Genomic DNA, 27,755 nt, shown 5'->3' on the forward strand with positions numbered 1-27,755 from the left:
AAAGTTTTTGAGATTTGTAAATTTCAATAATTTTAGAAATTAAGAAGAGAAGCGAAGAGAAGAGAAGAGAAGAGAAAATAAGTGAAGAGAAGAGAAGAGAAGAGAAGCAGCTGCACTGCATCACTATGGTGGCGCTGCCATACCTTCTTACTTCCATTCCCATCCTTCTTCTTCTTCTTCTTCACACTTCGCTTTCTGTTTCTGCCCAACCAATTCACCATGAAATCAACCAAATCAACGTCAAAATCTCTCACTTAGGTCATTTTCATTCAACTTTCTACTTCATCTTATCTGGATCACTATAGGTCTTATATTTGCTTCTATTATGCATATCGGTGTCCATTTTATGCTTCTTTTTGTATTTCATTTTGAGGATAATTTCAATGCAGAATCGGTTCTTGAAGAAAGCAATAAAAGATTAAAAGAAAGTGATGTGTACCTGGAGGAGTGTGATAAGCGAATGAATGAATTGTCGGAACAGATTCACCATCTGCAATCTACTCTCTCTACAATGAAGGTTTGTCTTACATTTTCTAGAACGGGGGGAAATTGCAAAGCGGTCATTATCTTATTATTAGATTATAGATCTTTTGCTAGAGCTTCTTATTCACTTAATTTGACCTTATTCATCCAATGTATTTCACCAAGTCAAGTTCCTCTTGTTCTTTGTTTTGATAGTTTATTAATTGTTATTGTGGTCGGATAATCGAAAATATATGATTAAATTTATTCATCATATCGATGCCTACTTATTTTTTATTTGTTTTTTGTTTTCTAAAACCATGTGTTGTTCTTCTTGCAGTCTGATGCATTGCTTGTCGAGAGACAAAATAAAGCTCTGGAGGAAGAGGTATTTTCCTCCAATCCAAGGCTACTGTGGCTCTATTACTATACTCCCTCCCCACTCCCCCTCTATTACTATGTTCATATATTATAGCCGAAAATAATTTATAGCATTTATTCATGGATTTAATTGAAAGTTCGACTGATTTGAGAAATAGAATTGAAAATGCATAGGTACAACTTCTTTGGCATACCTTGAAAAGGAACAACTTTGATCTTCATATTTTAAAATCTAAAGCTCAAGAAACCGAGGAGAAACTAGAGGAGGTTACTTCAAAAGTTGAAAAGGTTTGTGCGTTATGCTATCATTTATCATGATTTATGTTGTTCTATTTTGTTTTATTTCATGTATGATTTGTCCTATTTTACATCTTCTGGTTCTGGTGGTTAGTAACTTAATGTGGTCCATTCAGTGAGACTTCTTTCTTGTGCATATAAAAGAAATGAAAGATTTCCGAGCAGTTGGTAAGTATTCACTATATTTTATCCTTATTAGTCACCAAATCGTATATTTACATATAGCCATGGAATTTTTCACATACAAAAAAGAACTGTAGAGTGTGGATACCTGGAAAAGGCCTTTAGTATTGAAGGCAACTGCAAATATTCTGTACAGGAGTCAATTTATTTTTCTGAAATGCTTGATCATTCATTATTATACTATATTATTGTTATTGCTTCAAAATGAATTTGGTTTCGCAGACTTATAAGGGAATTTATGTTGCATGTTGTTAATTCTCTATTATTTTGGTAGGAATTTCAATCTCAAAAGTCTAATGAGGACCAAAAGGGAAAACGGTGGCTTGAGCTTAAATTAACTATATGGTAGTGTAAATTGAGTTTTTAACTTGACCTTTTCTAGTGAACTGCCAAGTAGTAAGCTCTTTAGTGTGGGTATTAGGGCCCAACCCCAATGGCGCTGGGGTTTGGATGATATACCTCGTAGGAATCGGAGGCATCTAAGAAAGATAGTTAGTGGCTAGCTATCATTTAGGCCGTTAGATGACTCAGATTTTTACTGGAGGTTGGGTTAAATAGGGATTCACTGTTCTTGATGTTATATTCATTTTCTGATAATTGAATGACAGAACTATCTTCGGTTTTAAGGGAAAACCCTTGGAGAGATTCTCCCTTTTATTTGCAAAACTCTCGCCATTCTATCAGTTCTCTACTCTCTTTCTGTGATCTCCTTATATCTGGGATCCTAAGTCCTGATAGTCTGGTACTGGTCGGCATGATACATCAAATTGAAGGTATAAGTGTGTGGCACGAAAGTCAGTTTGGAAAACATAATTAATTATAGTTCAATGTACAATGTATTTTAGTTACAAATTTCAGTTTATATAATGTTCACTGCGAATTGGCATATTTCATTTGCAATTTAACATTTTCCTATACATTAATGAGACTAAGTTGCAAGAGATTATAGATCCTAGCATTAGTTGAGGTTATTCGTCTTTTCCGTTTCAGATGGATGCAATTGTGAATGAACAGTGGATTCAAGTTCAGCATCTTGAGCAGGCTCTTCACATTACCAGAGTATATACAGTTTACTTTCTAGTTTATATATTTTGGGAAACCTTACCAGGATTACATCATTTTTTTTTAGCTTTTTATTTATTTTCTTTTTCCTCACTTGTGTATGTGCAAAGGTGAGGACTCTAAAGGCTCGAAGGCTAACAAGCGTTACAAGATGTACATTCTTGAAGGTAAGTTTTAAGTGTTTTGAATATGTAGTTTGAGCGCTTACTAAATTTTTAATATACAGATAATTAACATTTTATCAAGTCTGCAATGGTATTTAGTACAATCGTCCAGGGTGGTATTTCTTGTTTAAGGATATGTGAGAAATTGCTAAAGCTTCCTAGAAATAAGCACGTTTATATATTCCATTAGCCATCACTTCTTATCTCCCTTTCTTTATCATTGTTTGTTCCGTAGTTTTTCAACATCCTTCTTGATGATCTTCGGGCACTTGATTCACTTGTATTTGGCGAAAGGACTGCAGTCAGTTCATTCATCTCGCAGGCTATAGATAAGTTGAAGAGATGCTCTTCACTGACCAAAATGTATCATCATCAGGTCTGCATGGAAACTTATATAAAGCTTTTAGTTAACAATATTAGATAGATATTTCAAATTTGTGGATGAAAATGGTTTTTTATTCTTTTATGAGGATGAGAAGTTCATTCTCCACACAAACTTGATATTTGATGCTTCGGTATCACGTTCTTTGTTTATCATACTACTGTTCCAGCATGTGCATTCTGAATTTCAAATTTTTGAACTTCAATTTTTTGTGTTAATGTGTGTGTCTTGTGGGATGAAGCCTGTAGAGTTTTTATTGTTTAGCATCTTAGGGCTTTCCTCATTCAAGACATTAAATTTCTAAGTCGCTGCAAATTTTTTAACATGTGTAGCTTCAAGCTTTTATCAAAGATCAGATGGAGAGAAATGAATTGACTGCATCTCTTGCAAATGATGAATTAGTCTTCTTCCTGGTATGCTTAAAGCTTTCAGTTTACTTGTCAAGTAGAAAACTTAGATGAATAAATTCTAGGATTTCAGAAGTTCTTTATAACTGTGCAATTCTTTGACCAATGTTACATGTTTTCAGGCTTCTTCTCTAATCATCTTTCCATTAATGAGTGCTTGGATGTTGCTCTCTTCGTAATTGCCATTCTCGCAAGGTTTTTCTTTTTAACTGAACAGGAATACTTGTTTCTACAGCGACTACTCACAACTTTCTTCCAACACTTTTCTCCTTCTACAATGCTACTCAGTGATGGTAGATTAATTTAGTTTTGATATTGAATCAGTGTATGGTTGCAAATAGCAGAGAATAGTAGCATTTCATGCAACTTTATTTCTTGTACATATCCCTCTGGAAAGTAAATCTAGAGAGGTGAATGGATTACTGTATTTGGAAATACAAGCAGTAGGGAAAGTCATGTCAAATCAACAAACAAATGAAGCAAAGTAACAATGAATAGTTTAGTACGCGTGTAGTTTTTTTAACTTTACGTTAGATTTTTTTTTAAATTATGTTGAAATACCGAATATTATAATATTATTTATGTAATTTTTCACGTAATTGATTTTATGTTGAAGAATTACTTCTGAATCGAAACAACTTTACATAATTTTTATATTAGATGATTTTTTTTAATGAATGTTCTAATTAATTTGTTTTCATAATAAAACATTCAAATATAAGTTACATTACTTCAATTTTAATAATTATACAATGTATATTGAAATATCTCTTTTCTAATATCAAATTCTCTCTTTCTTTGCATTATATATATTTTTTAATTCCCCTCTTTCTTTACATTGTATGTGTATATATATATATATGAAAAAACTAATTAAAAACCAAAATTTAAATAAACTAAATACATTTTAAGATTGACTTTACATCTCAAGATAAACTAACTAAATACATTTCTTACAATATTGACTTTAAATCAAGCACATAAAAAAATAATTATATCTTTAGTTTCACTATTTTTTACAATAAAATATACTATTTCTTAAAACCCATTTTTATTAACTTTACTAAGTTTAAACTAAAGGACGGTCTGCATCTCATTTAAGCAGAACCACTACTTATATAATGAATTAGGTTTAACATAAAAACAATTGATACACTATTTTCGGATAAATAAACTCCCATTCTTGTTCCTAGGACACATGTCAATTTTACTTATATATTTTTGTGTGGATCATGTGAGTGTTTTATTTTTAATTTTTTGTAAATCTGAATATTCCTTATTAAGAATTAGAGAGTAATCCTGTGATCAGACGCTTAAATAGTATAATTATCTATTCCTACCACGCCATAAGCTTTACTAAAGACTAATGTGATTAAAAATTAAAAGAGGGATATTTTGTTTTTGAGTGTGGGGAATAATAGTAGAAGTGTGTAGTGTGTTGTTAAGTTCAGGGAGAATGAGGGAGGCAAACTCAAGTGTGGAATTTTGATCCTTTGAAAAAACCTTATCTGATCTTAACCTCATCCTTGTGTCTTGTGTGAAGCAGGAGGGCCATGGAAGAAGCATCATGGGAGCAGAGGCTGCAAGCCTTAACTCACATCTTAACGAGCCCCACAACCACCCCATCCCTCCACTCCCAATTCTTTATTGCCACCCAAATCCCCTGTTACCTCAACTGGGACTACCCTCCTTTTCTCTGCTCCAACCCCAACATTCTCAGAAAATGGCTCTGCTCATTCTTCCTCAAAAGGGTGTTGGGAACTGCTCCTCCTCAAACCTCTTGGAGATCCAAGTGTCCCTTCCATCAACCCCAACCCTTGATTCTCGCAGAGGGACTCCAGGACCCCAACTGGGCACCCCAAGAAAGAAGAGCTTATGTTAGGAAGAGAATGGCCAGGAAACTTCGCAAAAATGTTAACCCTGCTTTGTACATTCTAATACCAAATCTTTTGTTGTTGTCGCTTATGATTTGGAACCCCTTTCCACCTCTAGATTGATTCACACCCACTATGAACAAATTGTGATTTTCACATATTTTACTATATCTCTTCATGATTGTTACTGTTGGGTTGAGTGGTTAACATAAAGGAAGAAAACACTTCCTTCTCATAGTTGCCATCTCAAGTGCTCTGAATAAGGCAGCTAACTCTTTGAAAATGGAATCGTGCTTCTCTTGGACTAACGCCTCTAATTGATATGGAATGTGTTTTTCTTCGTCAACTTTGTCCTTTTTCATTCTTCAATTTTATTTTATTTTCTTCTGGAAAAAACTGGCTGGAAAGACAAGTAGAGTTCCGCCAATTACGCAGTCAATTTCAGGACCATCTCATACAAAGCAAAGAAAAAAGAAAAATTCCACATCAAAATCTCACCCCAATCAAACCACTTTCTTTGTAAATACAAATATAAATGTTATTCATAGGAGGGCACATATCAGATCTACATGGAAACTTCTGTGCCACAATTTTCTCACTTTCAGATTGTACATTCCACTCTTTCTTCTTTGCGTGACTCTCCTAAATGCTTTAACTGTTTGCCAGAAATGTAATATATGAACATAATGTAGTCACATCCACAACCCTGCTTTCACCCTTAAAATAAAATAAAAACCTCTGATTTGGAATCTATGGTCACGTTGAGACTTCCACCTATTATATGCAAGATTTTGGCAACCTATTCAAGACTTTTCTTTCTTGTTTCAGGTTAATGTAACCAATTCAGTTATATGTAGATCCCACCTTGCCCCCACTCCTTCATTTCATTTACCTACATGAAGAAATTTAGTAACATCACCCTCCCTAATTATTTCATATGGGTGGCCACAAAGTAGTTGTTGGCATGCATGACACACAATTGCACCTTGAAAATGTATTAGAGCAGGTTAGTAACTCAACAAACCTAAGAAAAGAAAACTACACTCCATCACTTCTTACACCTGACACAGTCATAAAGTCTCCTGTATCTTATCAACTCCATGCACTTGCAAAAGTATGCTTATTTAGGCTAAGGAACCCATTTTGTTTTGTCACAGTTTGGAGTAATAATACATCCATACTTACAAAGTTAATTCAGCTTATTTCATTTGTCAACAGGGTCTTCTTTCCTGATATTAACCCAAATAATTAATTTTAAAGGTTTTACTTAACAGCATCCTAATTAGTAGTTAGAGTGTGAGGATGTATTATAATCTCATTTTCTATTAAGAACTATTTCTTTTGATTTCTTAACTAAAAGCATCTGTCAAAGATTGATTGAGCAACTTAGATTTCAGAACCTAGTGCACTCTTTTCAGAGAAATTTGAAGCTACTTGCTAGTTGTCTTCTTCAAAAACGCTAAGAAAGTCAAAATACTTTAACTATTCAATCAAAAATTTGGAAGTGTAACTCAAATTCAGTTATAATTTTTAAGTGGCCAAAACCAAAACAGAAGTCTAATGCACTGACTTTGAGTATGTATATGCACATTCACAAAGAAAGATTGAACAAGACTTACTTTTGGACCGTCACTCTCAACATAGACAAAGCGTGGAAGGCACATGCAGTGTGCACCAAATGTTATTATTTTCATGTCCTACCAACTCCTCAATCCACGCATAATTACTCGCCAATGCCTTTCCTTGTCTCCTTCTTTCATTCTTTCCTTGTCCCCTATCTTCTTCCAAACTTCAACTCTTTTAGAACATTATCAGATATATAAATATTTGATTAATTTCACAAATGGGTTTTATTTTGGACTGAACCTAATCAATCACCGTAATTTCGTTGGTGGAAATACTATGATCCATGGAGTTATGATATATGATGACTAATGTCCAAAAATACTAAATGTGAAAGCTAACAATGGAATCTATTTAACATTAATCAATAGGTCAGGTCTACCACGCCTAACCATTTATTTCCTTTAAATACGAGTTGAAGAGGAGGGCCTCAGAGATTACACTTTAGTAATTTTATAACGTATAATACACTTTACGTGTTCTTGTCTGTACATAATCTATGAATAAAATGCAGTACCAAAATCTTACAGAGTTCGGTTGCATCGTTTTAGCCATACTTTTTTGACAACAGATAGCACCATCAATACACTTTATGGACCTCTCTGGATATGAACGAAAATCAAATATAGAACCTTTTTATTAGGCTGGAATCCAACGGTATGAAAGCTACCACATATCAATGCAATGGTTGCGTCATAATATATGGCGCAACTACTGATCAATAAAGAGTTAGCTTACACTAAAGGAAATGTGAAAGAGGCTAATTAAATGTTAAGCTTTCTTAGGATGTGCCTAAGAGAAAGCTGTAAATCTAATAACTGGACTTTTGTACTTGCAATGATGCTGTTTTTCCATAACCATACAAGTAGAGTCCACGGTCTTCAAAATATGATTATTAACAAAATGATAGTGTAATGTGATCACTTATATTGAATAAAAATGAAAAAGTTGAGCATGGTATAAAAAATAAGATTTACTTAAATTTATTGTCTTCAAGGTTTCGGATTGAAGGTGTTTTCAATTCCTTATGTGATTTTTAATTGGATCTTATTAGTGTGAAATCTCTTATCAATACGCTCCTAAATTCAAATCAAATAGTTACTAGATGGGATCCCAAATATTATGAGCTAAAGTTTCTTGGAGAGGGTCCACAACCATCCAACTTTGCACCATTTACACCTAATAAGTGGGAAAAAAATTTAAGGAGAGAGAAAAGGAAAGGTTTAAGAACCTCTATAAAAAGATAGTTAGGCATCACAAGTTCTCATCAGTATAGACCATCTTCCCTCTCTTGGGTTACCAATGGCTCATTTGTCAAACTACACTTCTTTCCTTCTCTTCACCACCCTTTTCTTGGCTCTTCAAATCTCTGCAAGAGACAGCCAGTTCTTCAGTAAAGTCTCCCATTTCGACAACAACAATGTCAAAGAGACAGAACTTCCCAACAGAGAGGCACCAGAAGTAAACAAGGTAGATCAGCAACCACCTTTCGTTCCCGAGACTGAAAACAGCTATGGCCTATATGGCCATGATGAGTCTAACCAGGCTCCTTCCACCACAACAACAAAAAATGCTGCCTCTTACACCACCCCCACTTCTTACCACCCCTACAAGACCGAGTTTGAGAACAACAAGTACTTTAACAATGATGCCTACAACAACAGGTTCGCAGAAACCGGTTACAATAACAACAACAACAAGGATTCTTATGGGGGTGACCAAGATGAGTTAAGCGACACAAAGTACACAGAAGAAGGTTACAACAACAATTACAACAACTATCAGAACAACAACCAGAAGTACTACAACAACGATGCTGCCAGTTACAAATACAACAACAACGACAACCAGAAGTACTACAACAACGATGCCGCCACTCACAAATACAACAACAACAATTATAATGGTAACGTTAACAGGTACAACGGAGAGAAGCAAGGTATGAGTGACACAAGGTTTTTGGAAGGTGGAAGGTATTTTCATGATATTTACGCGGAAGAGCAGCATCCTACCACTAACTATGAAGATTCATCCAAGGGAGTGGACACTAACTACTGGTACAACAACAGAGGTGGAAATTACAATGGGCACCAGAACCAGGAGAAGTTTGAAGATGAACATGAGAACTTTGAGCCATGAGCTTGGATCACTATACTTTTGAGTACCAGTGTGGATGTTTAATGTTTTTATTGTGCTTTAGATTCAAGAAAACACAGAGTAACAGTTTACGATAATTATGGGGGGCTTTTATTTTATTTTTTACTTAGTAGTACTTCTATTAAGTCTTGTTTCACGAATTGCATTGTCTCTGTCATGATCTGGAAATATCGCATGAACTGCAAGAGCATAAGCAATTTTTTTGCTTATCACCTATTAATAACTTGTATAATGTTACCTAAGCTTGCATGTTACTTCCTCATTTTTTTTCTTCCCTTTTTTGTTTAGTTACACAATTGTTCCACTAGTGAGAATAACTTTGTGGAAGTAGTATATTACTGGTTGATGAGTGGTTAATTGGTGTGGCAAGACAACAAAGAAATAGTGAAGGTACGTGAAGTGTAGGTAACAGATTAATTATTGATTGCGGCTATAATGCTTGGTATGGTATCTGTCTTTATCTGCTGCCTCATAAATTGCAGTGTATTGGCCAACCATTTCAGAAAATAATTTACAAAAAGGGTTCCTTACAAACGAGGATAGTTTTAAAGCCCAAGTTATTGTTATTTATTTATGATGTTGAATTCAAACAAATCTACATGCCATTAATTCCTCCACTGGTTACGGTAAGGAAAAAACATGTTGTTGTTTTGGGAAAGAAGACTTTGTTTATTCATATAAGTCTTAAATCATCATTGACTCTGAACTCAAGAGTTAACTGTGTTGAGAAAAATGTGTAAATGTACCTAAAGAAACACGTCAAATAAGGTAATGCAACTTTATTAAAATAAATTATTTCCAAAAAAATTTGTTACAACCTTGTGAAAAACATAAGAGTAAATATTGTCATGTTTTCGTAAGTGCAAAAAAGGATTTGTGAGAAAAGTGTGCATAAAGATTTGAACCATGTGAATTTTACTTCTTAAATGTGTTCAAATTTCAAATTGTGTATTTTTCTCACTATTAAATCATATTTTCTTGTTCATTTATGTTAATACGATTTTTCACCATTTATATCGTGGAACAGGACATTGAGATTTATATTTTAATAACTACCAAGTTAAATGCAATTATTTTTATAATGTGAAAGATAATTATCTTACATGGACTCGTAGAATAAAACAACTTAATCATAACATTGGTGATGGTTATTTATAACAATAACAATCATAATAAATGTGATGTAATAATTGTGGTCTATTATTACAGAATTATATAATAGTAATAATAATACAAATAATAATACAAATAATAATGATAATAATAATAGGGCTATAGGGAGAGTCATTTCTGCAATTGTAGAAAGAAGTGAATTTGTGAATAATTGTAAGTTTGCAGAGAATTATATGAGCATTGTTCTAAAGCAAGAAGAGTGAGCAAGTGTGAATCAGATTGACACAACACAAGGCATTGAAATTGTATTTTGGTGGATTCAGAGAATCATTTGAGATAAAGATGTTACCTTTGTTTTCCCCTCTCTGTCCCAGTTTATTTTCCAGGTTCTATGCAATTTGGTAAGAATAAAGCAAGTAGTGATGAGATAAACTAGCATAAAGTTTATAAAGAATGTGTGGCATATAATTTTCGTGGTCTAATTAGAATGCATCATTCTATTCAAACGGAAGACCATTGCAAAAACAAAAGCCCAAGAGAAAGAAACAAAGCAAGAAAGCCCTAGAAGAAAAGGGGCAGAGAGAACAACAAAATCAACTTCTCTGTATATTATTGCTTGCAGACCAAAGATAATACAAAGGGATATATGAAACACCTACATTTTCTTCCTGCAAGGCAGTTTCTTTTTGGGCAAATGCTCCCTGCACCCAACACATTTTAACCTGCACCCAACACAATTTTTAAAATTCCAAAAATGCCCTTTATTCCGGAAATAAAAATCCGGAATTGAAAATAATATATTTCGGAAAAATATATCCGGAGGTGGTTATTGAGTTTTGGAAATAAAAATCCGGAAACAAAATTTAAAATTCTATTCCGGACAAAAAAATCCGGAATTGATAAATAATACATTCTAGAAAAAAAAATCCAGAAAAGAGATTATTGTGTTTCGGAAATAAAAATTCGAAAACAAAAATGAAAAACTCATTCTGGATAAAAAAATCCGTAATATAAAATTTCGTTCCGGAAAAAAAAATCCGGAACACATATTTTGGAAATTTTTTTTAAGGATAGTTTCGTCTTTTCCGCTGGAATCGGGTGCAGTGATATGGTGCAGGAAGCAATTGCCTTCTTTTTGTTATGTAGGAGTGCAGGAAGAAACTGCCGAAACACAAAAAAAAGGAAATGGGCCTAAAGCAAACGAGCCCAGAAATGAGTTACAGAAAAAAAAAACTAAGCCCAATATGAGAGGGTATGAGATTCGGTTTCGTTCTGTTATTTGTTAAAGTTTTTTTTTAAGGGATACATGTTTTTTTTTGTCAAGATTTTTATTTTTTTATTTGTTTTTTATTATTGATAAAAAGACGCCCATTTTTTAAATTATTGAAAGAATATTTAAACAAGAAATTTCAATATCTGAAACTCACCCATAATTCCCTATAAATATAGAATTTGTTATAAAATATATTATAAATAAAACAAATTGTAAGATTTGAGTAACTTCAAATATCTATAAAAACTCGTGTACACTTATGATATCTTTCTATAATCATTATACAATTCTATAAAATGGTAACTTATTCTTCCCTTCTAACTCCTTTCTTTATTTTATGTTTATAATTTTTTTCCTTTTTATAACTTTTTTTATTATCCATAATTTCATTTTTCTTCTTTTTATAACTCATTCTGTCCCTTTTCATTTTAAATTTTAATTTCTTAAAAAAAATCATATATTAGGAAATTCTTAGTGTTTTAATGTTATTACATTTTTTACTTAAGAATCAAAATGATAAATGACATGTTAAGCGTAAGAATTAAGATAAATAACTTTTGTTTGATGAAAGACCAAAATTATATATAAAAATTTAAATGATTTTAAATATTAGGATAAAATCTAATATTAGATTTTGGCAAATGATCAAGATTAGTTTTTTATTAAAGAACTAAAACTTATGTGTAAGTTTCTTAATTTGATTTTTACATGTGTATTGTATTTTTATTGTGGTTATACGTAGGATACGATAGATTACAAATCCAACTAATACACTAAAGGTATACGAACCACCAAATTAAAATTTAGTAAGGAATGAAATGTGAAATAAATAAAAATTGCTAGAAAAATAATTATTAACAAGTCCTTTTCAAGAATCTTTATTAATAAGTCTTTTTCAAGATATAAAATCTTAAAACAATAAATTTATTAAAAAAAACATGTTTAACAAGTTTATTTTGAAACATCAACTCAGGTACGCAAAAGGAAGAAAAACATATGTTTTACATGTACGAAGACATGTTTAATAAATGTCAGCAGCATAAAGAAAAAAAAGAGAATTATAAATAAACAAATTAATTTAACTATACTTTACAGAAATTAAAGATGCAAAAGACCAACAATTGAAAGATGAGAGTGTCGTACCAAATAGTACTCAGAGTAAACAAATTTCAGTGTCGTGTAATGTTGAGCATAAATTTGAGTTGCGTGTTGCAATAAGCAACTACTGATTATAACCGTGAAGTAACTTGTTCATCGTTCTTGACCTGCTACTTCAGCGATTTTTTACCAATCAATGGCGACAAAAAGTGTTTAAAAATCCAACACTTTTGCTAATTAAGCCACGCCAAGCATCACTCGGATATATCTTCCCAACCGTTTTGATGTCTACTTCTCCACCAAACTCAAAAGCTAAATGCTCCCCAAAAAACATAACATACATCACCCCTTTTAATTTTTCTTCACTAAAACCTGTTAACAGTGTCAAATGCTAAGAAATTTCTGAAATGGCTCTAAATTAAAGGTTTACTCCTACCATATGTTGCTGTATTTGTTGTTATTGTTATTATATTTGTTATACCTATTTGTTATGTAAATTCTCTACTTCCATTTTACTTATGAAAATTTAAATTCTTGGGATAAAATAAAAGGGTTCTTTGAATCATTTCATACCTTTTTATAGTATTGTTTTTTCTTCACCTCTTTCTATTAGATAGATCCTGTATGATACATTTCCTCCTCTTTGTTGTATATTTTATTTTACTGTACAATCAAATTATATACATACAGTTTCTCAATAAAACAAAGCTCAGCTCAAGCAATGTTCTGCAGGTCCAGTGGGACCAGGTTCTTAAATGTCTGATGTTTAAGGAAGAATACTAGTTAGGAGACACGTAAATTCACCATTGGTTTCCCAAAACTTTTTTTTACTTTGCCCTGGAGTTTTCTCTGCGATCATCATCATTTTCCCATAAACTTCTCTGGGGAAGGCAGAGACACCATGCTTGAAGAGGTACTAATTCTGTGTTTTCCTTTGTATCTTTTCTCACATTGTGCCTTCTTTTTTCGTTTTCTTTTGGCATTCAGCATCTCTTGTCCCCATATACTTCCTTTTTTCAAATGGTTTATCAGTTGTTTCACTGTTTTGTCAGCGAAAGATCAAGACATTTTTTGGGGCTGTTTAATGCAATTTGATCCACAAAAATGTCAATATGCTGCTCTGTCAAGTGTTTAAACTGGAATGAAACTGAACAGCCTCTGGTTTTGTTCTCTGTGAATGCTTAGTCCGTTCATGCAGTAGATAAGAATCAGTTATCGGGGCACAGATTTTATTTTGTTTGATCTTGTTAGATTACTAGTATTCTTGATTGTTAGATTTTATGAAATGAGGATTGAATTTCTGCTATTGTGTGAGTTTGTTGTTGGTTCTTCTTGGATTTGACATGCTTTGGATCAATCTATGAAAGTGATATTGCATGTCATCCGAGATGCATAGTTTGTATTTTTGTGAATGGATTGATATGAAAAGAAGATAAATATGTCCACCAATTTGAAGAAAAATTGAATTTTGCGATTGGAATGACACAGAGAAAAGACCCCATTACTGTCTTTGGTTACCATCATAATGGTAGTAGTTGTCGAATCAGTAGTCACATGGATTAACATTTCATTAAAACCATCAAAGTTTGCTGTCCGAACTTAATGTTAGGAATGTAACTTGAACTGATACATCAGTCCTAATAGTCCTCATTTTAATGCAGAACAGAAAAAAAAACAAAAAAAAAAACAAAAAAACAAAAAAGAGGTGAAAAAGGGTCCCCTATCAAGATGTTAATAATAATTTGATCCTTTTAGTAGCTAAAGAGTTATAGCAAGGAGAGAGGCAGATAAAATTGTTAATTTTAAGCATAACATGTCATAATTAGATGGTGTAGGTGTAGTTTCACCGAAGTGTCTGCCTCAATGCAAAAATTATATGTACAACATCCATCTTATTTTGAGTAACTATTGTTTAGATTTTATATTGGTAAGTAATAAGTCCGAGTGAATTGCACATGAAGTGGGCCAAATCTAAAAGCAAGAGGGAACAAAACAAGGAACAGTTTAAGATGTACCATAGGAGTGAGAAATATATTTGAAAATATCTTGAGAAATCAACCCATATATTTGCTAATTATGCCGACAGTTCAATCTCCCTCAATTTTTCCCAACCTTATCTCCCTTAATAATTCCACTATATTTTTCTTTCACCATTTCACAGAGGATAAAAAAGCCTCAGTTAGGCATAATGCTAGAAGGAACAAACAATTGTCCCAGTAAAGTTGTAAAAAACACTTGATGCTTTAGTTGTGACTTGTTAGTATTATTTATCTCATACACTCTTACTAAGGTGTTTTTAACTTGTTAGTACTATTCTTCTTAGTATTTCACTTTGGTAATCTGGTAATAAAGCTTAACATTGTAAAACTCTAATGCTATGTTTTGTCTTTCTTAAATAAGTATATAAACAAGTATATGTAAGTTCAGAATTTACCGCGATGGAACCTACCTACCCAGTTTATCAGAATGAGTTGTCTGAACCTTGGACCCTATGGACAAAATCAAATATCTTGCCAACTTGATCCCTGTATGTGATTATTTTGATGGATATTCATTATTAGTACAAAAGCTTAGTAGCTTTAAAAAAATATTTTTAAGAGTTGACCACTTCTGCTATGAAAGAGTTGTGGTGTCCTATCAACTAGGTTCGTGTAATATATACTTCTACCACATGGAGGATAGTAATAGAAAACCAGCAATGCTAAGAATATCAAACAGTTTACTCTTTACCCTTACTGAAAAGTGGCAACAATGGTACCTTCCATATTGCACTACTCTTTTGTTAGTTTACTATCTATTGAATAAAAACATCCCTACAATTTCTCCAATTCAGTACAACTTCCCATTTTTTCTTATTAGATGAATTGCCATTTCTTCTTCAAGATTAAGAGAAACCGACACCATCCAATTCATATTTATAAAGAGGGTCTGTTTCACATTTTACATATTTTTGGGTTTAATTCGCTACCCGTTTTGTTTATTCTTCCAAACTTCAATCATAAGAATGTGGTAAGCAGGATCTTTACTGAGATAAACTAGATCCATGTTCTGGAATTGAAATCATTCAATATGGTGAAATAAATTGGTTATGTACGGACAATATCCATTGTATATTTTAGAGTTCCAACAGAGGAGATATCATTTTATTCATCACAAATTTAAATCTTGACCTTGTTCTTTTGAATATTCTTGTAATTAAGGCACTGAATTTTTTGGACATGCACAGATGTTGCTAATTGAACTTTTTAAAGTATCTAATGTTGCCAATTTCTACTGTGATCTCTTCTTAGAATGATGACATGCCAATTGGTTGGCCACTTGGACTTGGCTTCTTGAACAGGAGACTTAGAGTTGGGGAATCCCTCCCTGCAACTTCAGTGGCACCATACCAATTGCACGTGCCATCCACCAGTTTCTCTTCATTTTCATCCTCTAACCTTGATACAGAGGTATTCTATTCTTATTCCTTTCCCACAGTTGGTTTCAAAAATTGTTTTTACTCGTTGGTATTCAATGAATAACATTTTGAACTTAAATAATGCTAAATTTTCATAAATTAGAATGCTTTTTATAGCTTATTACTCTACTGCTTTTGTTTTGCAACAAGAAGTCCACGGCATCGTTCTTCCAAGACAACAGTGTTTCCCTTGCTCAGCTAATTGGAATCAGAGCAGGAGAAAGAGGACGCTTGTACTTCCCAAACTCACTAAGGTTTGAAGAAAGGAAGAAGAAATTAGCAAAGGTTTCTGGTTCTGGAGACTCTAAAGTGGATATGTCTCAAGCCATTTGCATACCCTTGCTAAAGATTAGAAAGAGTAAGAAGAGTTCAAGAAACTAGAACACCATTGTAACATTTTGGAATACAAATTCATAAATCTGTTGTTGTTCCTAGTCAAAATCCAGTGACGATTTCGAGTTATTTCAATCAGTTTTTCTTACATGACCCGTTTTAACTTTCTCAAGTTTGTTGTGTCGTTTTTTTATTTCATACCATAAGAAAATAATAAAAGAAGGTTACTTGTATTTTCTTACTGGAATCCAAATTTAATTGCATTTATGTTTGCCCTTTTACTACTATAGACTGCATTTTCTTATATTTCTCACGTGTGCTACCATTATTTTCTTCATTTGTTTTTGTGTGTTCTGTACAGACTAATCTTGGTACTGTGATTATTATTGATCCAAGAAGTTTTCATACATTAAGGGAAAATCAAAAACGGATTTTCTAATACATATGTATATTGGTTGATACTTCACCAACTTGATTGATCAATAGTCTTTTCATTTACACTCAAATTATTTATTCACAGTTAAACGTTAATCAGTAAACAAATATGAATTATTAACCTAAAGAGGAATAATCAATTATAAATAGGGTCTCATGCCAAGAAAAAACAAGACACTAACACTAGAAGTTATAGGTAGAGATCCGAAATACTTGCACTTGTTGCTTGTTCTTGTATAGTTTACAGCTTCTACGTCACCTCTGAATTATATAATTTAAAAATAAAAATAAATTTTAAGTTATGTAATTCATAATTTTTTTTATAAAAAAGTGACTTTAAAATTTTTTAATTTAAAAATAAAAAATATCTTTCAGATTACATTGGAAACATTTTTTGTGCAATAAAGGAAAGATTTTCATATTTATATTTACAGGGGGTGCAAAAAGAAATCTCCCAATGTTTTAGCAACCCAAAAGCACTATGGTGGCCCATATCACAGCTCTTGAGCAAAAGTAAGGAACAAACAAAAAAATTAATGAAAAGGAAATATCAAAACCCAGAAAGCCAAAACCCCTTCCTGTTGATTCTTCACGATGTCCGCCGCCAGATGTTTGCTGCGCTCCGCCACCTCCCGCGCAGCCGGTGCAGCCAATCTGGCAGCCGGAGCTAAACCGCGATCGGCACGATCTCCGTTTCGTCTCCCAAAGCAAACCTCAATCTCCAATCGTGTTTTCAGGTAACGCCGCTCCTCTCTATCGCATTTTCCTAAACATTTTCAATTTGATTAAAATATTCTTTTGTTTGGGACAGGTTACCGGTGGAAGCGAGTTTCTGCGTGGAATCGATGCTTCCTTATCACAGTGCTACTGCTTCCGCATTGCTGAATTCGATGCTCTCTGTGTCTCGCCACTCCTACGGTTGGACCCCTGAAGGTATTCCCTCCAAACACTTTCCTTCCATTATCTTCAACGTAGTTAATTATGTATGGTATACATATGATAGAAGAGCTAAGTTTCTGAAATGCCAACATTGGATTCTGAAATGAAATGTTATTGTAACTTATTGGACCTACCTGATTGTCTGCAAACATGCTCATTTTACTTGGCTTGTGGATTCTAAATTCTAATTGTTATTTTTTTTCTTTTTTTGATGAATGGTTAATTGGTCTAGAATCTAGGGATGAAAGATTTTGCTCTGCCATTTTGACTTCTGTAGCTGAACTCCATGTATTATACATGCTGTGTTATGCGAATTGTCTAAGTTTCTAGGTTTCCCAGAAAATTTATTTATACCCTGCGAAAGTCTGACGCATTACTTTCATTACTACGCAATGCCATAGTGAATTTCTTCCTTTTTTCTTGGGTTGCATAAAAATAGGATTTAAATTTTTTGCTAAACAAAAAATGTTTTCTTGTCCTTTTCCCTTTTCTGTGGTGGGGAAGGTTTGTGTGAACAGACTGTTTTAAATGAAAGTGTTGGGTGCATATGCGCAACTATTTTGCTGTTCAAACATTTCATTTTTTTTGGGTTAGGTTCTCTCTCTTGCTCTCACAATGAAAGGATGTATATTTTTTCCTCTTTGTAGGGCAAGAGAAGACTAGATGAAGATCAAGCATCAGAGATGGTGTCACATGGATTTCTTTCAAATTTTTGGTTTTGAAGCGTTGAGATCTTGACTTCTGTAGATTAGGGAGAGCATGAAATTTCTTAGTTGAATGTAAAAATGAACACCATTTCTCATGAAAACTAATGTGGGGCTATGGTGCTATACAATGGTATTTCTTAGTAGTTCCCTAATTATTATGTTTAATTTATTTGCGAGGATTTCTCGTTACAAAGAATTTTCATTTTAAGTTATTTAGAAATTGTCCTCTTTCTTTCTCTTAGAAGAAGTTATGGATTGTCACATTTAGTGCATCCCATTCTTTAAAATGTCTATACTTATTATATATATTAGCTAACATTCACTTAAGAGATAATCACATGAAGATCATACTGATTGATTGTATTCACTCAGATTGCAATGATGATGTATGATGAATGACAGAGGGTTGGAGCAAAGTTTTATCTAGATGCACTTGAAAAAAGGTGGTCAAGTAAATTTTTTCTTTTGGGATTTTAATTGTTACTGTACAACTTAACGTCAAACAAGTATTTGCTGAAGGTGTATAAATGACTCAAACTTAGCAACATCTTCACTTTAAAATTGCATTTTGATATCGATTTCTAGATACTATTTGTGTGCATACTCTTTGCATTTTGCTTTCTTACTCAAAGATGTTGAGTTTATGTATGGGAATGGTTTTTGTTCATGCATGAAGTTTAACATCATCCATTAACCACACCTGTGCAAACTATCACCCTCAGTAAGAATACATAGAATTAAATTATCAGCTATTTCTTATTTAGTTTGCTGGTGCAAAAAAAACATCATTGCGATGTTAGAGTGTCACTACGCCAAACTTGAGATTAATATATCGTTTGCTAACTGTAATTTCAGAATTGTAGTTCTTGATGAATTGGAAATTGTTAATGATATAAGAAATTATGGTAGATGCTGGTCTGTAAGCACGTGATTTGGAATGTATAAATTTTAACACTTCTGTGTAAAATGAGCAATGTGTTGAAATGGCTTACTTCTTTTTAATATGCTGCTGCTCCAAAGTTTTTTTTATACATGTACACTTCTTTGCAACTCTTTATTTTGACTTGGCTGTTTTCTTGTTTAGGGTCGTGATCATTTGCACTTTGGCTTTTAGGCTTGAGGACTAGCCATGTAATGTTTCGTCATTTCCATTTTGCTTTGCTTTCCCTTACCTCGATTGATTTCTGTCGTGTATCTAAATGATTTGCATTTTAAATTTACTAGTATACTATGTATGACTATTAGATTATCTTGGCCTTTTGATTCTTAATTTTTATGGTAATATATAGAATTTGAGTTTTCTCAAAGATATTGTCTTTTTGAATTCTAGATGGATGATGATTGCTGTCTGTGGGTGCATCTGCGCATACTTTCCATGGATTTCAGTTTACTTTGTTAGACCTGTTTAGAGAATTTTTGTCCTTGGTTGAATATGAAACCTCCAAGACTTAAATTGTACAAGCGCCAGAGTTGGTACCATGCTTAGGTATGATTACTCTTTAGAACATTATTGCAACATTTCTTTAACTCAACATTATTCCCAGTGCATGCAAACGTTACACTCACGCTTATTTAAAATGTTAAAAGAACAAGCTTGTGCGATGAGATGAGTTAATACGGCAACAGATTAGTTTCGATACAGATTCAGAATTGATTTACAGGAACTTAATTCGAGGCCATAAATGGCTTCCACTACCTATACTAATTTGCTAAACCAATCTTTCATCCTATTGTCTCATAAAACTAGCATTGAATTCCTTAGTCCTTCATAGGAACGCACATTTCATTAATACGAGAACAAAAAAATCACACTTCATTTTAGTCAACATTATCGTTGATTATTGAAAAATACAACCTCTTTTTATAAATAGGATTTATATTCGTTATTAAGTTGAACGCTTTATCATCAGGATATAGGTTCTTCGACTAATTGATTTTAATGTTCTCACTGACACTTCACAGCTTTTTCATATTTTAAAAGTGTATAACTTGGAAAGTTGAAGGTTAAAAAGTTGACCGAGGCATCGAATGTCACGCGTCTAATCAATTTGCCAAATAATCTTATAGGGGTAGATATATCACTGATTGATATTCACTAGAAATATAAATTTTTTTTAGAAAACCAGCCAAATCAGCATAAAGATAATCAATGAATTAAATAATAGACAACCTAATCATAACTTTAAATACAATTAATTATAAGTAACAATTTCAAATCAAAGATAAAAGTAAGTTTCTATCATATACATAACATTTTGACTTTTTTAGATAAAAGGAAATTGACTTTTTAATAAATTAAAATTATTTTATGTGCCGTTAACTTTTTTTCAGAGGGCTTCAATTAAAGGTTAAATTACACAATTTTAATCATTAACGTAAATAGATATATTAAAATAAAGAATGATAAAATTGCAATGTTATCTTTATTTATTACGTCACGTTCTTCCACCAGTAATGACTAATGTAATGAGAGCAATTGATTACAACTTTTATGTTTGGTGCAACTAGAGAGGATCAAGATTTATGTATTTTAGGTTGACCTTTGAAATTAAGAATTCACATACAAAAGTTTATTTGTGCATTTTAGTAATCACATTAACAATAGATAGTCTGCCTTTTAATCTTGTCAAATGAAAAGAAAATAACCGGGATGTATTTAATCTGCACTATACAAAGGTGAATTAACAATAAATGGGCCCCATAATTTCGCCCAATACCCGAGTAAATCCCAAAAATATCTTTTAAATTCATGTTTTTTTTTTCTCAATTTTGGATTATTGAATTTAGAGATTTTTCCGATTACAGAATTAAAATATAAAAATTTGAATTTTATGCATTTCAAAAATTATCAATCCAATCAGAATAAGAATGCAAAAGTATAAGCTGTACAATTCAAGAATGCACCACAATGCATTATGAATTCATACTTTTTAGATTTTAGGACTAACACAATGCATTATGAATTATACAGTTCATAAAGTATTTTTATATCCAAAATCCATAAAGTATTTTTAATACAAAATTACCTAATAGATGATATAATCTAAAAAGTGTTTTTAATTCCAGAATAGAAAATTACATTTGGGATTACCCAATCTAAAATACAAATATATTTTGGAGTCTCTTAAAAAGATTTTAAAAGTTATTGTCCCCATAGAATAAGTGAAGGGGGAGAATTAGAAAGTTTTTTTTGTTATGGAATTGTGATTGAAACGGAACCAATGGAAAGTTAAGAGGACTCCCTTGGCCATTAACATTTAGGGGAAGAACATGAAAGATGAAGAAGATGAATAGAGGGTGTTGTGAGTTTTTTTTTTTTTTATTAAGTGTAAAATGAAAATTTCACCACCCTATGAAGGTGCAACATGAAATCATGGGATGCAGGAAGAATTTCCCCAATAAAGAACACTCTTGCATGCGGTTTGGGTTCTAATAAACATCTACAAAAGAAATATAAACTTTCACGCTATCAAACCAATAGATTTGAATGGATATATATATATATATATATATATATATATATATATATATATATGTGTAAATAATTTTTCTGCCAACGAATATTTTAACATTCTGGTAATCAGTAGGCTTCTAATCCGATTCAAACATATTAATAGTCTGGCGAATTTATCAGAATTTAATTTTCAATTGCCTCTTAACTTTTAGACTTCAAGACACTACTAGCGTACAAAATTCCTTACCATGGAAAAAAAATTATGACCTTCACAACTTTATGACAATTTAAGTTTCATATTCAAGAAACTAGTGGGGAACAAAATTCTTTATCATGGAAAAAAAGTTATGACGTACACAGCCGAAAAAACACATTGTGAACATGAATATGGTCAATGAAATTTCATTTGCAGAAGAAACAGAAACTATGAACTGTTAACTTCAGCCCAATTTTTTAACCACTCACTGTCTTCTCTCATTTGAGCCAAAGATATGAATGGTGATTGTGCTGCTTCATTAACTCAAACACAGTTCATACCTATGTATATCAATGCACAGGAAACTGCAAGGAAATATGTGATACGGATAACTATATTAACATAATACTATACTTAAGTTCATTGAATACAGTTGCTGATGAAGATAATAGCAAATCTTGTTCGCTTGACACAAAGTTGTTCAAGTGAGACATCAACTTAACCCAAAATGATGTCAAGCATGTTAAAGAGGAAATACAAGCTAATTAAAGTGAGAATGTTGACCAACCATCCATCACCAGTTAAGTTTTACCTTGAGGGTATCCAATGCACCACAAACAAATCATAAAGCTGTTTTTGCACTCTTCTACGGGATTATTCTTCAACCACGTTCACCAATTCATATTCAACCAGGGATAGGTTATTGTCCTCTTTAACCACAAAATCTGCAGGTTCAGTTACCTCAACACGCCCCCATTTGTCAACAGCCAGCCTCATTGATCCCTTGAACATGTCAATCTTTGCATTACGAAGAATTACAGTAGATCCGGCCTTCATCAAATCAACTGCACAGAAGAAGAAAAGGTCATCTAATCACTTAAATAGAACATATATTGGTACCTTGATTCTCTGTCTAAACATATATCACAATTATCAATACCCATAGGCAGATCACCTACCAAGGAAGTACATCAAGGTAGCTTTCACTAAAAGAAATCAACTGAAACTCTATGTAAATGCAAATGCTTACACATACAGACTGACACACAGTATGAAATACTCAAATAAAAATTAAACCCGTCACTCAGGGTTTTGTTTGTTCAAAATAGAAAGGAGAAAAGAGTAAAAATAAGTAATGTCAGATCAATATTTTGTCTATATACATTGAATTTTCATAATCCAGCTCCTATTTTCCTTCCTCTTATTGCTACTGATAAAGTCAACAGGAACAAAAGGCACTGATGTTATTCAAGAACGTGGGTCTGGAAAAGTATAAAATTAAGATGTTTATCAATGTAGAGATAGTAAAATTTAAGCCAAAGCCCATGAGTTGCAGAGAAGTGAAGATTAATGAAGAATTTATAAGCTAATGAAAAGGGCATTCCTGGTTATGCAATCCCATGAACAAAAGAAATCAAGAAAAAGAAAGAGAAACGTTAACAAAAAAAATTGGACAAGGGAAAATACAATTAACTGGTACTGATACAACACGGACACGGATACGAAGATACGTAAAATCTCTAAAATGTAGGATACGGACAATAAAGCTTGAATTTTTAAAAAATTAATGTATTTTTCCTTTTTAAAATTGTGTTTGAACCGTAATATGTCAGAAATCTAACATGTCCTAGAGGTGTCATACGAGTGTCTCGTGTTCGATACTCTTTAAAGAAAGAAGAGTGGCCGAGCTTCATGGGTGCAAATAAGCATGAACTAAAATCTTGATAAAAGTAGTTTGAATTAGGACTACAAAAATTAAAAAGAAGACACCTAAAATCGTTAGCATCACCTTCTAAGCAAAACTAATTTTCCATCACAAAAACACAAGGAACAATATTACCACAATCACACTTCCATTCCCACAATAAAATTCACCCAGAATATCGAATCATATTCATAGTTCGTATCAACACCTCAAAGAGGAAATACAGTCATTCATCACAGGAGCAGAGCAAGAAGCACAAGTACCAAATCTACGCTGGTTGACACATTATAGAACCGAATCAAACCTCTTGGATTAAGATCAGTAAGGCAAAAGAAAGAGATTTCATGAGGATTATTCGGATTAAAAACAATTAAGGGATCACGCAGTCCAACCAAAAATATATGGGAAAAAGGGCTTATCTTATCTATCGAATCAGCCACCTATGATCCACTCACCACCATCATAGACCCAGATGCATAATTGAAACCAGAGCACCAAACACGCGCAATCTCACAAACCCAATAACAATGCAGATCGCAAAAAGAAAACCCCAAAATGAAAATAAAGACTCAAAATTGAGACAAATAAAACAGTGCCCAAGTGAAAAGTTTCCATTTTGATAAAAGGGAAATTGAAATAAGTAAAAAAGAATAAGTTTTGCAAGGATGGGTAGGTGAAATTGGAGTACCTTGTTCGTTGCGAGCGGTGAAGATGATGGTGCCGGTGTCGTCGCCGATGAGGCACTCGGCGATGACAGTGGGTTTGATGTTATGGGCAGAGGAGGGTCGCGGTTTGTGCACGACGGTGTCGGAGGACAAGACCTTAGCCACCAAGGTGTGACCGTTGGTTCCAGGTTTGAGCTGATCCACTTTGGTGAAGACGGGTTTTCTCTTGGCAGGTTTGTTGACATCTTGCTGAGTGGAATTGGAGGATGCCATTGGAATAGAAAACTCGATCGATCCGAATGAAATGAATCAGTCTCAGACACACTCACTCCTCGCTCACTCACTCTTTTCTGTAACACTCTTCTACCAAACACAAGCCCTACAATTAAACCAACCAGTTTTATGCATTTCTTTCGCACCTTCCATTGCACTTCCCTTCTAAATCAAGCGACACGTCGTTTCCACTCCAATCCTCCAACCTCACGTGACTTCTGTTTCCCATTTTTTTTTATATACAATATTCTTTTATTTACTTTCTATACATTACAATAATAATCTCGCTTTTCACATTTTCTTTAATTCACAGATTATAAATTCATAAGATCCAAAATCATCACTTTTTTAAAATATAAAGATTAAGATTAATTACGACTTAAAATAGAAATTGAGAAAAATTAAACACGTTCTAACTTTTATTATATTTTTTTCCTTAATGTAAAGCTGTAGTCTAATTATTTTATATTTTCATTTTTACAATGTTGCATATATATTAGACAAACTTTTTTTATGACCATGTCTTTTTAAGAAAGGAAAATAAGAACAAAGAAAACGGAAAGACTCCATTATTTAAATTGTTTTATGCATAAATAAATTTATAGAAGGTGTTGGCAAATTGCCATGGTAAATTGTGATGGAGCTGTGTTTCATTCTGCAGCACTGGCTAGCTGTTGCTAAAGCAAGTAGTGATGCATAAAGTTTATAAAGAATGTGTGACATATAATTTTCGTGGTCTAATTAGAATGGGCTGCTTCTTCTTGCACCTCCAAACCTTCTTGTGCCACCCCCATAAGTTTTTCATATTTCAAAAATACCCTTCTCAATATTCCGGATTACATAATCCGAAGTCTCCAGAATTAGTTTCTAGATTACGTAATCCGGAAGTCTTTTTGTGATTAGTTTCCGGATTACATAATCCATAAGTCTTTTCTATACATAAGATTAGCTTCCAGATTATGTAATCCGGAAGCTTTTTTTTCAAATGTGTTATTAGCTTCCGGATTACATAATCCAGAAGTCTTTTCTAAATATGAAATTGACTTCCGGATTATGTAATCCAGAATATATCCGGATTACATAATCCATATGCTTATTATTTCAAATATAAGGGGGTGAAAAAAAAGGATAAAATGGTATTTTCACATTTAGTATGGGGTGAAGGAATGGAAGTGTAGGAAGAAAGAGTCTTAGAATGTATCATTCTATTCAAACGGAAGACCATTGCAAAAACAAAAGCCCAAGAGAAAGAAACAAAGCAAGAAAGCCCTAGAAGAAAAGGGGCAGAGAGAACAACAAAATCAACTTCTCTGTATATTATTGCTTGCAGACCAAAAATAATACACAGGGATATGCGGAACACAAAATAGAAAATGGGCCTAAAGCAAACGAGCCCAGAAATCTTAAAACAAAAATGGGTTACAGAAAGAAAAAGAAACTAAGCCCAACATGGGCCCAAAAACAATTATTTTATCAACTTTCTCTACCAGAAATGAATTACTTTACGTCAAACAAATATGTAACTTAAGCTTATAGCATATAAGTTTGAATGGTTATCCTTTAAAAAATATGAAAAATAAAAGTAATAATAGGACAGAGTATTTAAAACGTGATAATTTATACATAATTTACGTATAGTAATTTTCTTAATGTAATTGAATAATAGTTTGTAAGATAAAATTAATTCAACTAATTTTTTATATTTTTGTAGAGTTTATTAAATTTTGTTATTGGTTTAATGCAATAATTACAATTTTAATAAAACTATGAGATCTTTTACTTATAAAATATATATTTATATTTTATACATATTTATTTATATTTTAACACATTTATTTGATACTTCATTCATGTTAATTATGTATTTTGATAAATTCAGTGAAGTTACGGCTCATGACCATTGTTTATGTTTTTTCATACATATATACTTGTGGTGTTTATCTTAAATAACATTATTATTTTTTATATAATTTAATATATAGTTGTTAAAGTTTATTAAAAATATTTATATTGGCAGGGGAGTGTGTTGGCATATATCTTCGACAACTACTTCACTTATCTTCCTTCGATTAAATAACAAGTATCAACTTTTGACTCCCGAAGTGACGACAAGGAAATCAAGTAGAAAGGTGAAGTACTCTAGTTTTTTTCTCGTTGGTCGCAAAACACAAACAATGAACTAAACTATTATAAGCTTATGAAAAGAGGTTCAAAATAATATATATCTTATTTTTATTGGAATTACACACTTTATTCAAATTAATTATGTCTTTTGATAAATTCGGTGATAAGTTGTGAAGTTATGGCTCATGACCATTGTTTGTGTTTTTTCTAAAATATATACTTGTGATGTATATCTTAAAAAACATTATTTGTTTTTAAGTTATTTAATATATAGTTGTTAATGTTTATTAAAAAAAATATTTTTTTTTTCTTCATAAAATTCAATTTATACTTCATTTGATTTAGCGATAATATATATTTTTATCAGGAATACATTTTTTTTTCATAATTTGACTTAATAACTCTTAGTTTTTATAAAAAGAAATTGTGTAACCAAAAGTATAATTTGTTAATTTTTGTTGAATTTTTTTAACGTAATTGATTTTTTTAACTAACTTGTGTAATTATTATTTTGGTATGTCAAATAGTTCCACTTCTCTTAGAAATCGAGGCAAAAGCCAGTTTATATCTTAAATAAATTTTTTATTTTTTTTTGACGTAATTTAATATATAGTTGTTAATGTTTATTAAAAAAAATTATATTTTTTCTTTTCATAAAATTCAATTCATACTTCATTTGATTTAGCGATAATGTATATTTTTATGAGGAATACATTTTTTTTGTTTTATTTTTCATAATTTGACGTATAACTCTTAGTTTTTATAAAAAGAAATTGTGTAACCGAAAGTATAATTTGTTAATGTTTTGTTGAATTTTTTTAACGTAATTGATTTTTTTTTAACTAACTTGCATAATTATTATTTTGGTATGTCCAATAGTCCCACATCTCTTAGAAATCGAGGCAAAAGCCAGTTTATATACACCTTTATTCTTTAATCTTTCGAGGCGACTGGTAAAGCCAAAGCCGTGAGGGGTGTAACAACCCCAGAG

General features: G+C 32.3%; 6 protein-coding genes across 12 annotated transcripts; 5 read left to right on the forward strand and 1 right to left on the reverse strand.

Annotated features, from left to right (window-relative positions):
- Positions 1–34: 34 nt before the first annotated feature.
- Positions 35–3,861, forward strand: LOC137832558 (myosin heavy chain-like protein). Its single transcript, XM_068640775.2, has 9 exons — positions 35–258; positions 390–517; positions 803–850; positions 1,018–1,131; positions 2,314–2,382; positions 2,496–2,552; positions 2,785–2,925; positions 3,264–3,344; positions 3,461–3,861. The coding sequence occupies exons 1-9, from the start codon at positions 126–128 to the stop codon at positions 3,515–3,517; spliced, it is 828 nt and encodes a 275-aa protein (XP_068496876.1). The 5' UTR covers positions 35–125; the 3' UTR covers positions 3,518–3,861.
- An 854-nt stretch (positions 3,862–4,715) lies between these two features.
- LOC150027391 (uncharacterized) lies at positions 4,716–5,462 on the forward strand. Its single transcript, XM_090303033.1, has one exon. It carries the CDS (start codon positions 4,892–4,894, stop codon positions 5,333–5,335), a length of 444 nt encoding a protein of 147 aa, XP_090159159.1. The 5' UTR covers positions 4,716–4,891; the 3' UTR covers positions 5,336–5,462.
- A 2,624-nt stretch (positions 5,463–8,086) lies between these two features.
- Positions 8,087–9,246, forward strand: LOC137832559 (uncharacterized). The gene has a single exon (XM_068640776.2). The coding sequence runs from the start codon at positions 8,138–8,140 to the stop codon at positions 8,972–8,974; it is 837 nt and encodes a 278-aa protein (XP_068496877.1). The 5' UTR covers positions 8,087–8,137; the 3' UTR covers positions 8,975–9,246.
- Positions 9,247–12,748: 3,502 nt separating this feature from the next.
- LOC137832560 (uncharacterized) lies at positions 12,749–16,550 on the forward strand. 2 transcript variants are annotated; one of them, XM_068640777.2, is made up of 4 exons: positions 12,749–12,900; positions 13,209–13,389; positions 15,767–15,925; positions 16,084–16,550. In XM_068640777.2, the coding sequence occupies exons 2-4, from the start codon at positions 13,378–13,380 to the stop codon at positions 16,312–16,314; spliced, it is 402 nt and encodes a 133-aa protein (XP_068496878.1). In that variant the 5' UTR covers positions 12,749–12,900; positions 13,209–13,377; the 3' UTR covers positions 16,315–16,550. The 2 variants fall into 2 exon arrangements, with proteins under 2 accessions (XP_068496878.1, XP_068496880.1); XM_068640779.2 differs by having other exon boundaries at positions 12,752–12,900; positions 16,087–16,550.
- Positions 16,551–17,154: 604 nt separating this feature from the next.
- Positions 17,155–19,953, forward strand: LOC137832561 (protein NUCLEAR FUSION DEFECTIVE 6, mitochondrial). 6 transcript variants are annotated; one of them, XM_090303326.1, is made up of 5 exons: positions 17,155–17,438; positions 17,513–17,634; positions 18,288–18,790; positions 19,432–19,478; positions 19,678–19,953. In XM_090303326.1, the coding sequence occupies exons 1-3, from the start codon at positions 17,296–17,298 to the stop codon at positions 18,305–18,307; spliced, it is 285 nt and encodes a 94-aa protein (XP_090159452.1). In that variant the 5' UTR covers positions 17,155–17,295; the 3' UTR covers positions 18,308–18,790; positions 19,432–19,478; positions 19,678–19,953. The 6 variants fall into 6 exon arrangements, with proteins under 6 accessions (XP_090159452.1, XP_090159454.1, XP_090159453.1 ...); XM_090303327.1 differs by having other exon boundaries at positions 17,224–17,438; positions 18,720–18,790; XM_090303328.1 differs by lacking the exon at positions 19,432–19,478.
- A 2,410-nt stretch (positions 19,954–22,363) lies between these two features.
- LOC137832562 (Nucleic acid-binding, OB-fold-like protein) lies at positions 22,364–24,867 on the reverse strand. Its single transcript, XM_068640782.1, has 2 exons — positions 24,391–24,867; positions 22,364–22,842 (listed from the first exon to the last, which is right to left on the reverse strand). Exons 1-2 carry the CDS (start codon positions 24,638–24,640, stop codon positions 22,652–22,654), a joined length of 441 nt encoding a protein of 146 aa, XP_068496883.1. The 5' UTR covers positions 24,641–24,867; the 3' UTR covers positions 22,364–22,651.
- Between the last annotated feature and the right edge of the window lie 2,888 nt (positions 24,868–27,755).

The sequence above is a fragment of the Phaseolus vulgaris genome, chromosome 6 (genome assembly GCF_051622355.1).
Source record: "Phaseolus vulgaris cultivar YP4 chromosome 6, ASM5162235v1, whole genome shotgun sequence".
In the NCBI taxonomy this organism is placed as follows: Eukaryota; Viridiplantae; Streptophyta; class Magnoliopsida; order Fabales; family Fabaceae; genus Phaseolus; species Phaseolus vulgaris.